This window comes from Hyposmocoma kahamanoa, unplaced genomic scaffold (assembly GCF_003589595.1).
Source record: "Hyposmocoma kahamanoa isolate Upper Pololo Valley unplaced genomic scaffold, ASM358959v1 204, whole genome shotgun sequence".
Lineage (NCBI taxonomy): Eukaryota > Metazoa > Arthropoda > Insecta > Lepidoptera > Cosmopterigidae > Hyposmocoma > Hyposmocoma kahamanoa.
The window spans coordinates 2332548-2346473 of NW_020653728.1; the positions used below are offsets into that span (position 1 = coordinate 2332548).

The following is a 13926-nucleotide window of genomic DNA, read 5'->3' on the forward strand; positions in this document are numbered from 1 at the left end:
AAAAATCAAGAAAACCCAACTCTTTTATACAATCAATATTAATATGTTATTTGAAAATGGGTGCAAACAAACATCAAACGCCAATCCCGGCGAATACATCAACATGGCGACAAACAAAACGTTCAATATGTTCATGTGGAGCTTTATCGAATTCTGATTGATGTGGCACAAACTCAATTGAAAACGAAATTGTAGTTGCTTCTGTATTTACGTCTGTTTACACTTGTATCACATTATATTACGTGTCACTGCTTGATATGCTTCTGGGATTAACTAATTTCCTTTAAATGTTAACCGTTACACCATAATAATACAGCTAAACAATGATATCTACGAGTATGTACTAGCGTACTAAATGCGGCGTTCCATACACACGCTGGATTTCACTGATGTGCGGTGAAGACACTGCACATCATTTAGTTGGTTGTCAAACATTCACGATGGCGGACGCAGATGCGGTCCTCTTTGAATATTAATTTACATCGGTATGTTGCTTATATTTCGCTATTCGACTAATTGTGTAAACATACCAACCAACAAAATGGTCAACTGTGACCATGGGACCTGTAAAGGGCCCGAAACGTCGGTTTGTTTGAAAAAACAAATACACGCGATTGAAATCCGGAAAAATAGTTTCATTTCCTATATGTAACAATCGCGAAACCCTAAGAATTCGATATGTGTAAACATAAATTTAAAGTTTTAAATCATCGCTAAATAGTATACAGAATTTCACACTATTCATCTCGTTTTGCAAGCATTTAACAACGTGTGTGTTACAACAAGACAAAACATGAATCATAGATTAAGACGAAGAGCGATAACTGGTTTGCCCGAGAAAAATATATCAAAAAGTAACCACCAGAGTCTCACTGTAATCCAGTTTATAAAGCTATAGACGTAATAAAGAAAAATCAACAATATATTTAAAATATTCAAAAGAGATTTATTACTAGAAATTGTAGACAATTGTAACAATTTCTAGCAATATAGTAATTTAAAAAAAAGTTTACATTATTAACATAATATTTAAAATTTAACAAAGGCAAGTTATGATGTAGGAATATTTACAAGGCTTCTCTGCGCGTTCAGGTAATAGTCGGTTCCTTTTTTCTTCATACACATTACCCGCTTCGGCAAATAACCGCTCGCTATACACAGTGCTTGCAGTACGTAAAAACACTCGTGCTAACTGTGCCAGTTTTGGATATCTTGTTTTATGCCCTGCCCACCATTGGAAAGGACTCTGCTCTCGCGACAATAAACTTACATTGACATATCGGCCTAATTCTAGAGCAACGGGGGCTTTTAGGATCATCGCGCTCCGGTTGTAATGAACCGAGTAACTCGACCGAGTACTCGGCTCGGCAAATGTTAAACCGAGTAATATCCGGTACTCGGTTACTCGGTAAAACTTGTACTCGGCGCATCTCTATTTGAGACAACCGACGTACTGTAGCAGGGAGAACGATATAGGAAAACTATTATATTCTATAGCAATAAATAGAAAACATTATCTATCTTTATATTTAGTTAACGAGAGCCATGTACTAGTTTTCGTAATGAAAACGCCAAAGATCTACAGTACTTCAGTACATGTGACATGGATCCGTTTAGCAGATTTTAAAAAAGACATTGTATAAAGTTATAAGAAGCAGCAAGGTTCTTTTTAGCTATTAAAAAGTTACTTATTTAGGGTTGGTACCCTGAAGGACTTTTATTTTCTCCGTTTTGGCTTGGTATGTTGCCAGGATCTTATGTGAGCGGGTAAAGGACACGTCTGGTGTTCTACCTAAATACATAACTCAATTTCACTCCAAGTGTGTGTTGTTTCTTGTTTGCATAACATATCCAGTTCTTATATGCTTTGATATTTTTTGGTTTGATAGCATGTGTGTACTTTAAGTACAACGCCATCTGTTAGCGGCAATCAATATTATTTTAAATCAAGCGGAAGGTCCAACTATCACACTCTTACCGCATCGGGGCGTACGGCGCCACCTCATTGGACAAATTATAGTAGGCGCGTTATCGCTCAAGGTCATCGACGCATGGTCATCGACGTTTGTCAGCGTCAGAGTAATGCATAATATGACTTGAATTAAAAAAAATATAAAAAAGAGACTAGGCTCAACGATTTCTGTGTACTTGACTAGGCTGCATAGTCTAAAAATCTTTGCCTTTCCGCAAGGAAAACTATTTAAAATAACATAAATAATTTCAATGTTATGTTAAATGAAACTCAGCGTGGTTATGGAACGTCGCATCTAGTACGCTAGTACATAGATGCCGTTGATAAATTAGTATATATTTATTTTATTTTATTTTTGAAAGTATAAACAGCTTGTATCACAATGTAATAGTAATTATATTAAATAATTATAAGCAGTTCCCTGCTCATAAAAATACAATAGCAAAATATAGTATTGACAACACTAAACAACTAAACGACATAGTACACACACACATAACACATTATAGAAGCAATGTAACATTAAGAAAATTAGATTACTTTAGTAATAAAAAAATATTTAGATAATACTTTCTTAACGTACGCACAGTTTGTGTTAAACAAATCGAAATCGTAAAGAGCAGAAACTTTGTTAAAATTATTGCTCGCACGCCATATAAACGAATTCCGTTTGTAATTTTGTAAAGCGACAGGTAAATGAATCAGTGTCTCGTTACGGAAATGCTTAGCTGGAACCCGTAAGTGAATCTCAGACAGAAGCTCGGGGCAATCGGCGATATTGGTGATAATTTTAATGAGATAGTTTATGTCTGCCGTTTTACGCCCTAATTCAAGGGGAACTATATGGTGTCTTTTGTAGATATCTAAATAGTTTAAAGAGCGGTAAGGCTGATTAATTTTAAAACATAAGTAACGAATACATTTTTGCTAATTCTTTCAATCTGCGAAATATAGATGTTATACATTGGGTTCCAGGGAGGCATACTCTAAGTTGCTACGCACATTTAACATAAGATATTCTGTCAGTTATTTTTTTAATATTAATTTCAGCAGAAAAATGTCACAGTCAACTTGTTTGTACTTTTATAAATACATAGAGGAACACATAGTAAATCAACTGTATACTGTCGCTGCAGGCTGTCGATACAACACCCGACATGCTGTTAAAATGGTCTATTCGATTTTGCAATTCACGTGAGACTGAAAATCGGATAGGGATTTTCACAAAGGCTAAAAGGTGAGAGCATACAGCGGGGGTTGAATAGACGTACTAGGTTGTTAGTTTGGTTCTTGGCTCGGCTATGTTAATTTAGTTCAAAAACTAGCTTGGTTTTAGTTTAGTAAAATAAACTTTTAATGTTTTTAATAGTGCCAGACGATCACACCAATTACCTGGGCCAGCTAATTTTGTTGAAACCACGGAAGAAAAAAAACAATGGAAGTGACTTAATCGTCGATTATAACCAGAACCGATGTCACCAAAGCTCACGTTCTTAATTTGGAACACCACAGAATCTTGATATTGATTGGTCGGAGTTTCAAATTTAAATAGAAGCAACAAATTCTTGATTGTTAATATAATTTAACCTTTACCCTGTTGGCATATCGTTGATAGTTCAATACCATCAATACCTATTATTGCAAATTACGACGTTTTGATATTATATTGAAATATTTCAGTCAATGTGCTGCCATCTAGCGGTTACTTGCTGAACGACGACGAATTGGAGTTATTAATTTAGTTCTCCAAAAAAAAAGCGACCATATTGCAGGGGTATGAGCTTTATTTTCGTTTCTTGTGCGGGAAATATTTTTGGTGCAGCTATCATTTTTGCACTCCAAAATAAGGCATTTTTCTGAGATTTTAGAGAATTGCGCGAAAGAATGACACAACCATACCTACCATACACAGCGAAACTGGCGGATTGAGCTCAAGTAGGTCTTTCGTGACCTAATGTTGGCACGCGTCAGACGCGAACTAACCACTTGTACTGTATTTATTGTTCTGTGGTCAAGAGCACGTCCATTATATTTAAAAAAAATTGTGTTTGTAACTGTACATATTTCAGAATTAGGTCGCTTTAATAACTGTTTTATGTGGTTTTATAACTAATATCATCTCATTCAACCGTGACATGTGAATAAGGGACCTGTACAGAACTCGAAATGCCGATTTATTTGAAAAAACAAATATACACTATTTAGATCTGAAAAAAATTTTAACGACTCATTCGTTGACATTTAGTTATGTAAATAGATACTAGGTGTTAATGAGAAACACAAAACGTTCAGATCCTTGTAAGAGAGCTCGTCCAGGGAAATACTGGCTTACTTATTTCTTCCGTCAAGCAGTAATGTAGCCTTACATTATTACACATAAGACTTATCAATTTTCAGGGTGCGGGTGCAGTGACCCTAGGGTGCCACCAGGTGCATGACTTGTTTTATTAGAGATTTTTTGTAGTAACAGATTTCTCAAAGATGGCGGCTAAAAAGTCGTTAAAAACCAAATACAAAGATCCGACAAACAAGCACATGGAAAAATTCGTGAGATCCGCTGGTTCTAGCTTAGTTGGCATAGCGTCTGGCACAGCTTACTAGAAGACGTAGGTTCGAATCCGGATCGAAGGAATTTCTTCTAAGTGTTCGATCTTTGTATTAATAATTATAACAAACTCGTGGAGTAATTTCATACGGTGCTAGTGAAATTGCAGGCACAAGGAAATCTCACAGGCAAGTTGCTTAACACGAGGCGCACGACTAGTTCTTCGCGTTACTTGGTTCTATAAAAAAAGATTAACAAAATGTACTATACAGTGTCTGAATTTTTAAATGACAAATTCCTAACCTCATTGTCTATTTTGTTGACATTTTTTTATACTTATTCTGACGTTATTCAGATACCAAACGCATACTACTAATTTCTCTCTTTTTTCACTATTTTGACATCTAGTTACATTTTACAAAAAATCGCGTAACATGCTCACAAAAAAACGTAATTGAAACTTCTCCTTTTTAAAGTCGTTTAAAAAAAAATGCGCCTAATTAGTCTGTTAAAGTCCATGTAAGTAAATATTTGACTGGGCATAGTAAGACTATACTTATTTTATTACATGTCAACTTTTATACAACCTACATTTCCACAAATAGGTACCTAAATGATATGTGAAGTGGTATAGCTATTATACATTAACAAATAGACGTGATTTAGATACACACCGCCACCGGAATTGGAACCGAGAACGTGTTAATTAAGAAGCAAGATAGAATGGCTTGAAATGGATCCCAGCGGCAGTGTATTCGTACGGGCAGGGCTGTGCTTTTATACGGCTGCGTTAAAATAGATTTCCTAGTCATATTGAAAAATTGGAAAAAGAAATGTCTTCCACTGACAAACAAGCCTATTAACAACCTACACTTTTTTTAATAAACAATTTCAGAATCTCAAAGTGACATCTCATAGATCATAAACCTTTTTTTTTCACGTTTATTTATTAATAGGTTCCACCCTATTCTGACTAATGATAATAATGGAAAAATGCTCTTTTGTGGTGACAATTTACGAAAAATTTTAGAATCATTTCGTGTTATGAAATATTTTCAATTAAAAAAATACGAGAAAAGGAGAAGGGTCACGACCCGTGTAAAATTACGCAAAAGAAACGTCTTAAAATATTCTTTATATTAGGAACATAAACTATGTTTTGTTTTCGATATCAATGGCTAACATGTCAAATATTGACTGTTGTTTTTACTCATGCAAACTAGTCATCGAACGGTTCTTTTAGATATCCCCAGAATCTCAGCAGTTTTATTGGCACATTCGCACAAAGACCAATATTCTTTTTGGGGCCGGTTTGAAATGTATCGTCGAAGACATCCATTCCTTCTTGGTCACGGACATTGCAAGACGTGGTCTTTTTTCTACTTCCATTGTAGTTATGTTCACACGAACGCAAGCAAACATAAACGTAACAACAGACTAAAACCAAAACCATAAGTTGACAAGTCTCATAAGTCACATGTGCCTGTAATTTCACCAGCACCGTTATTTACCCTTTAAAGCCCAATTGCAGTAATGTAAGCATTACAGTTTGGCAGTATTTCCCTGGACGATCTTTTTCACACGGAGCGCTACAGCAACTAGAAATACCGATGATGCGACTGATCCCGACCTGACCTGGAGCTCCTTATCTACTTACCCGAAAGATAGAGAGTTCCAGGAAGACTACCGGCTCCCCGGTAAGATTAAGTGTCGGCGGGAGTCCGCGCCAAGCCCTCCACCAGTGATACGCCTTCACGGGCGTCTGTGGCGGACCCGAAATCTGGGTATAAACTCGCCGGTGCTTCTGGTAACTGCAGAGACGAATAACATGTTCGAGGCGCATCTGTCTCGTACGCAGCAAGCGCGTCTTAGGCAAGGTTTTGAAGGGTAAGGGTGCTGGTGTAATTACAGGCACGTGGGACTACGTGAAGTCTTAATAAACTTCATGCAGCCGAAACCACGGCATAATAGCGGTCTAGACGAGGACACATAAGTTGTCCTTTAAGTTGGAAGCTATGTCCGGACATTGTCATAAGATAATAAAGCGTCACTGTAAGCAATCTCAAAATACTTCATTTTTCTTACTCAGGAACGTGGTGGCTGGTCACAATGGAGCGAGTGGTCGTTATGTTCACGTACATGCGACGGTGGCGTGTCACGACAACTTCGTACATGTTCTGCGCCGGCTGGATGCCGCGGGGAGCCTGTGCGGTACAAGATTTGTAACATGCAGGTATGTTCTCGGTGTGACCTTTTCATGACCTCAGTGGCTCACTCAACGGTTAACTCAAACTAACATTCCAAAATTTGTCCTGATCTGGGTGATCTTCAAGAATTTCCAAGTTTGAGATTAAGTAATTGGTGCGGTCGTCTGGAACTTTATACAGTTGAATAAATATATAACATAATTATAAGGTTGTATGAGAACGAGGTTATAAAATGGAAAATATCCCGTACATTTATAGGGCAATTCAACTTTTATTTCTACTCTTTTCCTGTGTCTGCCATCAGACTATCGAATTAGCTCCCTGAATCTATTCGACAATCCCCTCCTCTTATTCCTTCAAACAATATGTCAAGAATGACTTCCTCAACTCCTAAGTTTTATCTTTTTTTTGCAAAAAGCGCGTAGAAAAATTCGTAAGGACTGATGGTTCGTTTCGTGGCTTAATGTGCAGAGCATATGGCGTGGATTTGTTCGAATCCAGCCGGTTCGAAATAAATTTTTCGTGTTCGATCTTTGTTATTAATAATTTTAACAAACTAGTGAAGCAGTTTCACAAAAAATAATTGAATATCAAGGAAGTAAAACATTGTGACAATCAATAAACTTAATAATTAATTTAAGTTTTATCATTATCTACTTGGCATAACCTATAATTAATCCATACTGAGATATGTATGTGTAGTGTTTTGGTTTGTCATTGTTGCTTTTTAGTGCATGACTTTACACGTGACGATCTCGACCAATCATTGTCAATAAAGGAAACACAATCGACAAATCACTCAACGTGATTGGTCTATATCGTTACCAAGAACGCGTAGACTAAGGGAAGTCAATTTCATTTATAACGGTCAAGAAGGGGCGCTTCGTTGGTCCAGCTTCCATTCCTTCGTATTAACTAAAATACTTTGTAGATATTTTCAATATAACGGTTTTGCGTCGAATAAAATTAAAATCAATTTAATATTCATTAACTTCCGCGTTCAACTTACGACTGAAGTCCATGCAATTAGCAAAGTGATCTGCTAATGAAGTTTCGAACAACTTTGAAAGTGCGGGAAGAAAACACAACATTATGTTGACTAAATGTAATTCAAAGGTGATGGATTCACCGTCGTACACTGCTGTGAACTTATGAACGGATGAATGAATTAATTAATATTCTGTATTGTAGATTTAACAATAAAAAATGATTAACTAAAACACTAAAGAACTGATGTCGGGTTGAGTACCCGACATCAGTTCTTTAGTGTTTTAGTAGTAGAGTAGTAGAGTTAGTAGAGAGGTAGTAGAGTTCCTTGTGAAAGAGAGTACTGCCACTTTACGTATTTCTGCCGCCAAGCAGTAATGTGAGCATTACTGCGTTCCGGTTTTGAAGGGTAAGAGTGCTGGTGAAAGTACAAGCACACGAGACTTATCAACTTATGTCTCAGGGTGACGGGCTGAAAGGCAATCGCCTTCAGATCTTTGTATTTTAAAGCTCTGAATGGCACTGCAACTGTCATGGACAGGCATGTCACTTACCATCAGGCGCACGACTTGTTCGTCCCGTCACTTGTTATCATAAAAAAAAGTAATATCCATCACATTTCCTCATAAACAGTGTCATGACATGCAGGCAAAGTCGACCGTCCGTCTTTTTCGTTACATTATCGTCCTATGGATTTTACACGTGAACATGAAGCAAAAAATTTTTGTGCTCGAAAAATCTGAACATTATTTCGCATAAACTTGAAGTATTAAAAAAAAATATTTGCAACTTGACTATACTTTACTAAATTTATTTTATAAATTCTAATTCTGCAGTTTAGAATGATTTATTTTATGTCTAATACATTGTGCCTGTGCTTTTTATCATTAAAAAACAAAATACGTTATGAAGCGATATTCATGCAAGAACTATATTATTGTTGTATCTATTTCCTCACAAATATGATGAAAAACATTGTATGTAGCACGGGCGGTAAAAATTACAAACCTCGTCTTTGTAATCAAGCTTCCAACAAACGTAATTTCCTAATTATCGCCCTTAATACACAACGTACTATTATATGTAAGGCAGTATACAAAAGGAAGATGCTCTTAATTCGCCCGTATATATGTATATATTTTATCGTTTTGGATAATTTCATTAGTCCAGGACCCCGATTCAGGACTCTTCGACATTTTAAACGAATCGTTCGGTTGGATATCGTTCCCGAATCGAAGGGCGCTTTCCGAGCTATTCAGAACATTCCGAGTTAAGCGTTCGGTTTAGATTCGGATACGATATCGTTATCCAACAGCTTTTACGGAGTTAGTCGGTGAAATAGATTATAAGAAAAACGAACGAACATTTTATATACATTTTTCAGACTTTAAAGGCCTAAAATATAGGAATGCATTAGTCTTACATTAAAATAAATTAATAAAATTGAACAAAATCCAGACTTTATTAAAAATAATAAGATATTTCCGTATTACATTCTTGCTTTGTAAACAATAGGACGCTCGGTAACTTTCATTCGGTAACTGTGTTCTGGATAACGTTTGTAGCCTTTGCCGGTCGAGAAGCTCGAGTAATCGTACGGGTGTGACGTCATCTCGGTTAGGTTTCGAATACGACAGTTTGAGGTTCGATTCGGGTGATGTGAATAAAAATGAAAAGAAATCGGTCAACAACTGAGTTATCGTATGGTTCTGAATCGACCCCCTGGTTTGATACAGCAAATTACTAAGATGCTCCAATCTGAATTAAGCAGAAGGTTTATCAGGGGCTTTACAGTACGTAAGATTATTTTTGGGTAAGTGGATTTACGTAATTTATAACCTGTAGCTAAGGAAGAGCGGCGCTTCCTTATAAAGGCCAGCTAGCTTATAAAATAAGGCGAAATAAAATAAAGAGTCCATGTTTTAAAGAAAATTAACTTTCAGGCATGATTATTTTGAAGATGGCACAGTTTTCACACGACGACGACTTTACCATTCATCAGATATGCATATAGTGAAGATTTTACAGCATTGTATTATTCAAGCAAATGTGTATCATACGTCAAATATGTTTGTCGGTGTAAAGAGCTAGAATGTCGGATTAGAAAGCTTAGGAGAGGTAGAAGGTATGAAATCAAAAGTGTGGAGAATGACAAAGTATAGCAATACGTTTATACCAAAAAGAACCTGGGAGTGTTATGTAGAAAAGTACACGGAGTTGGAGGCCTCTGTCCTCCAAGGTTGGATACCGAGAGCAGAGGTGTAGAGCCGAAAAGCAGCGGGTTTGGCGTAGAGGCGGGGAGTGGAGAGGTTGTCGTATAAGCAGCGGCGGTTATGTAGCACTGGATTCTGAGAACGGTGAGGTTATCGTAGAAACAGCGGCGGTTATGCAGAACTGGCTTCAGTTTGTCCTGTGGCGAGATGGAGCTTGTAGTTAGGCGCCCCAAACTCGCAGCGCGAAAGGCCCAGTTCAGATAAGCAGAGCGTAAAGGTGGGTAATCGGGGTACTTAGTTCAGGCAGACACGTCAGCGCGGCAGGAGTAACTCCAGGTTTAAGAAAGATGATAACTTGAAGGTCGGTTAGGAGTGACGAACGATTGTTAACGAGAAACTACCAGACACATTTCAATTCGAAATAAGGAACTAAAATGTGAGTGGTCAGGAGCGTAAACGCTTTTACTGCCAAGATTGCATATCAAAGGAAGGAGTAATTTATAGGATAGTCTATGCAAGTATAGATTGTAGAAGAATAACGGATCTGTCAATCAATGTCAACATATGAAGACCATTGCCTTTCCACAAGGAAAAAGGAAAATATTGAATAGGTACGAAATAATTATCATTGGAAAAACGAATAACAAACTTCAGATAAACTATCAGACATGAAAAGTGAGTAAACTGTCAAAGTGAGAAAAATAGCTTAGAAAAGGAAATTAAAAGTGTTATAAGTACTGTAAGGGTCGTAGCCGTGGGTTAGCGTAGCGAGAGGCACTTTTCAATGAGAAACGAGGAAAATAATTTAAAATAAATCTTTACTAAGTACGTGTATTCAATTCGAAACTTTTTCCAGAACCACCGCGGAGTTCATTTTATAAACAATGCTCTTTTATTTTTATATAATTCTAAATACACACCTATATTTATTCTTCAGACAGTTCTAATACAATTCATACAGCCTACTCTACCATACTAAAATAATTAGTAAATATTAGTTAACTCTTTCATGAATTAGGAAAACGTATAACGAAACGTATAATGAGAGAAATGAAGAAGATAAGGGGTCCGTAGAAACTACGCCGATAATGTGAAAACATTACATGTTTTTATCTTAAAGTCATAAAAATAATTCGAACTACATGATAGTACATTGTGTATTTAGGGCGATAAATAAGAAATCACGAACGGACTCTATTAGAAGCCCGAAGTCGAACAGTTTGGGCCTTCGGAGCTGAGCTTCGTAATTCCCGTGCCACACGTGAGACACACAATGTTTTTCATCAACCTTGCACGTAAATAGTAAAGTAAAAAGTATGATTGCATGCAGGCTAACTTTACTGTAATGTCCATTGACTTACAAATAAATGGACGACGGGTCTAATACAAAAACCACGAAAAAAATGTCCCAAGTCAACCTATTTAAACGTAGTGACATGTAAAGGAATATGAAGAAGCTAAAACGTTGAATTCAATACTGTCTAATTTTGCTTGCTTTGCTGTCAGTCGAACAAACGAAGACTAAAGCGTGAATGACGCTCTGTATACGATTTTAACGCCCTATAAGTTCGGACACTTTTTACCGCGGACCCGACGTCCATATAATTGTAAGTCAATGGTAATGTCCCAAAGAAAACACTAGAGCCTTTTTAATTCTCATTACAGCTATGGTAGGTAATCGGCATCGAGGTTTTCTCTAACATTGCAGTATCCCAACGGAGTACTTACAACGGAGGCTACTATAAGTCTAAAGCGCAAAATTATATATTTTGATCTAAAAAAATGGATGTACTACGTGAGTGCGAATGCCGATAACGCGAATGACGATTGCGCGAAAGCTTAAATGGCGCATTTATTCTTCCGCGCAACAGTCTTCGCGCAAAGGGGGCATGGACTGTTTGTAATTGCCACATGGGTGTCTTGGGTGTACTACGTGAGTACTACTACGAATGCCGATTACGCGAATGACGATAGTGCGAATACAGTTGCGCGAAAGCCTAAATGCGCGATAGAACTATCGCGATAGTTCATTAGCGCGAATGACGATAGCACTACGATAGACTATCCTAACTAACCATCTTCGCACTATTGTCTTTCGCGTAATCGGCATTCGTAGTAGTACTCACGTAGTACCTACACCCAAGACAACCATGTGGCAATTACAAACAAGTCCATGCCCCCCTTTACACAATTAGTCAATCGCGCGTGATCAAGAGCGTACAGGATTGCGCGCGGAAAAGCATTGGTTCACACGGCATTGTCCTGCACGTTTTTTAACTTATTCGATAATAAACGGTTAGACAGCGGGGTGTCCACGCGATATATTTATGCGTTTAAAAGACGGATAGCCGCTGTATTTACACAGCAATCGCCCTGATAACACGTCTGTGATGAATCCACGCTTTGTTGCACTTTTATATTGGCATAAAATAATAGAATTGGCATTGCCATCGGAAAAACAGAAGGTATTGGGTTTCTACAATTCCATAATTTTATTCCACAAAACGGGCCTTTGTTCTGCTAAAGGTATCAATGAATCGTTGTCCACAGAAGATTCGCCGGTCATTTTGTATTAACAAAACTATGCGTGCCCTCAACAAACAAAATTCGACAAAAACGTATGACTTCGCGCTATGTGAAAGATATGCATTATTGCTATGCGCCTAAGATTTATACTGCAAGAAAACGTTCAGTGCAATGCCGTGTGAACTGGGGGTTACCTGTTTGAAATTCTTTAAGCTAACGTTCTTTCGCGCGCGATTGATATATAGATAGTTTATTTGCCAACAAAACACACATATTACATGAAATACAAAGACAGAACGAACAATGAAGTAAATACTTAAAACGAACAAAAACAGGAATAGAAAAATGTATCACGTGTGCTGCCGTGGCGCATGAGACGCAGCTCAGCGTAAAACATTAAAATGAGAAGAGAAAAATCTTGTTGTCTATGCAAATTAGTATGCTGTGTACACGGAGCATATGTGTATGAAGTGTATGAAATGTGTAGGCACTGAAGAGGGAGCAGAGGAAAAATTCCTAATCTTCGATTTGATTTTATAGGGGTATATCCAATTTAAAGTTAAAAATAAAATATTGTATGACTAACTACACGATATATTCAGGCATAGACATTAATCAGAAACATAAAACAATAAAATTCCTCGATAGATAAAAATCACGAAATGACCTCTAATTTTCACATTTTTTCGATTTATCCTCGAAATGCTACAGGCTATTAGGACAAAAACTAGATAATTAATTATATTTATGCATGATCGACAACTGTCACTACGGATTTTTTTTAATCCCTTTAATTTTAGAGTTATTCCGCTAAAACGAATTTGATACTTTTAATGCGCAAAATTCAACATCTCCTGTCGCATGTCACGCGAACTTCAGGCATGTATTTGTTTCACAAATTTGGGCGGAGCCAACGTCAAAACTTTTTTGGCATGCTCCCTCTTAAGGAGAATTAAAGATTCAAATAATAAATTACAAACTTAAAACAAATAATAAATTACAAAACAAAAGAGAAAGTAAACATTTTTAAGTCGATTATTGTTTGCGATCAGTATTTAATTTAACTGTATTTGATTTGTTTCCTTTTTTGGTGTACAATAAAGAATTTTTGTATTGTATTGTATTTTACAATAAAGTATTGGTTGGTAATTAATTTACTTGCTAAAACAATAATAAATGGGTCGGATACTACACTGTAAGGGGTATAATGTGCTATTGACCCTTATTTGTTTGTTTTTGTTGTTAATGTTAATTGTTTGTTTGTAGAAAGGAAATGTTTCGTTGAGTAGAAATACGTGTGTTCGTCAAGAAGGTTTATTTCATACTAACTTATAGCTAACGTATGTTAAATGTTATACAGGTAAAAATAGCATAAAATGCATAAAAATGTAGAGCGTGCTCGTACATCTTGGCCACTAGAGAAAAAATTAAAGAACATTATGAAAATTATTGTATACAACAACTCAGGCGCGAAAT

General features: G+C 36.7%; 1 protein-coding gene across 1 annotated transcript in view; it reads left to right on the plus strand.

Annotated features, from left to right (window-relative positions):
- Positions 1-13926, plus strand: part of LOC113227250 (ADAMTS-like protein 1) — a gene marked incomplete at its 3' end in the record, with an annotated part of 291597 nt that overhangs the window by 126154 nt on the left and 151517 nt on the right. Inside the window, exon 3 of the mRNA XM_026460145.1 lies at positions 6607-6750. Within this exon, the coding sequence (XP_026315930.1) occupies positions 6607-6750 (144 nt within the window). The remainder of the gene's footprint in view (positions 1-6606; positions 6751-13926) is intronic.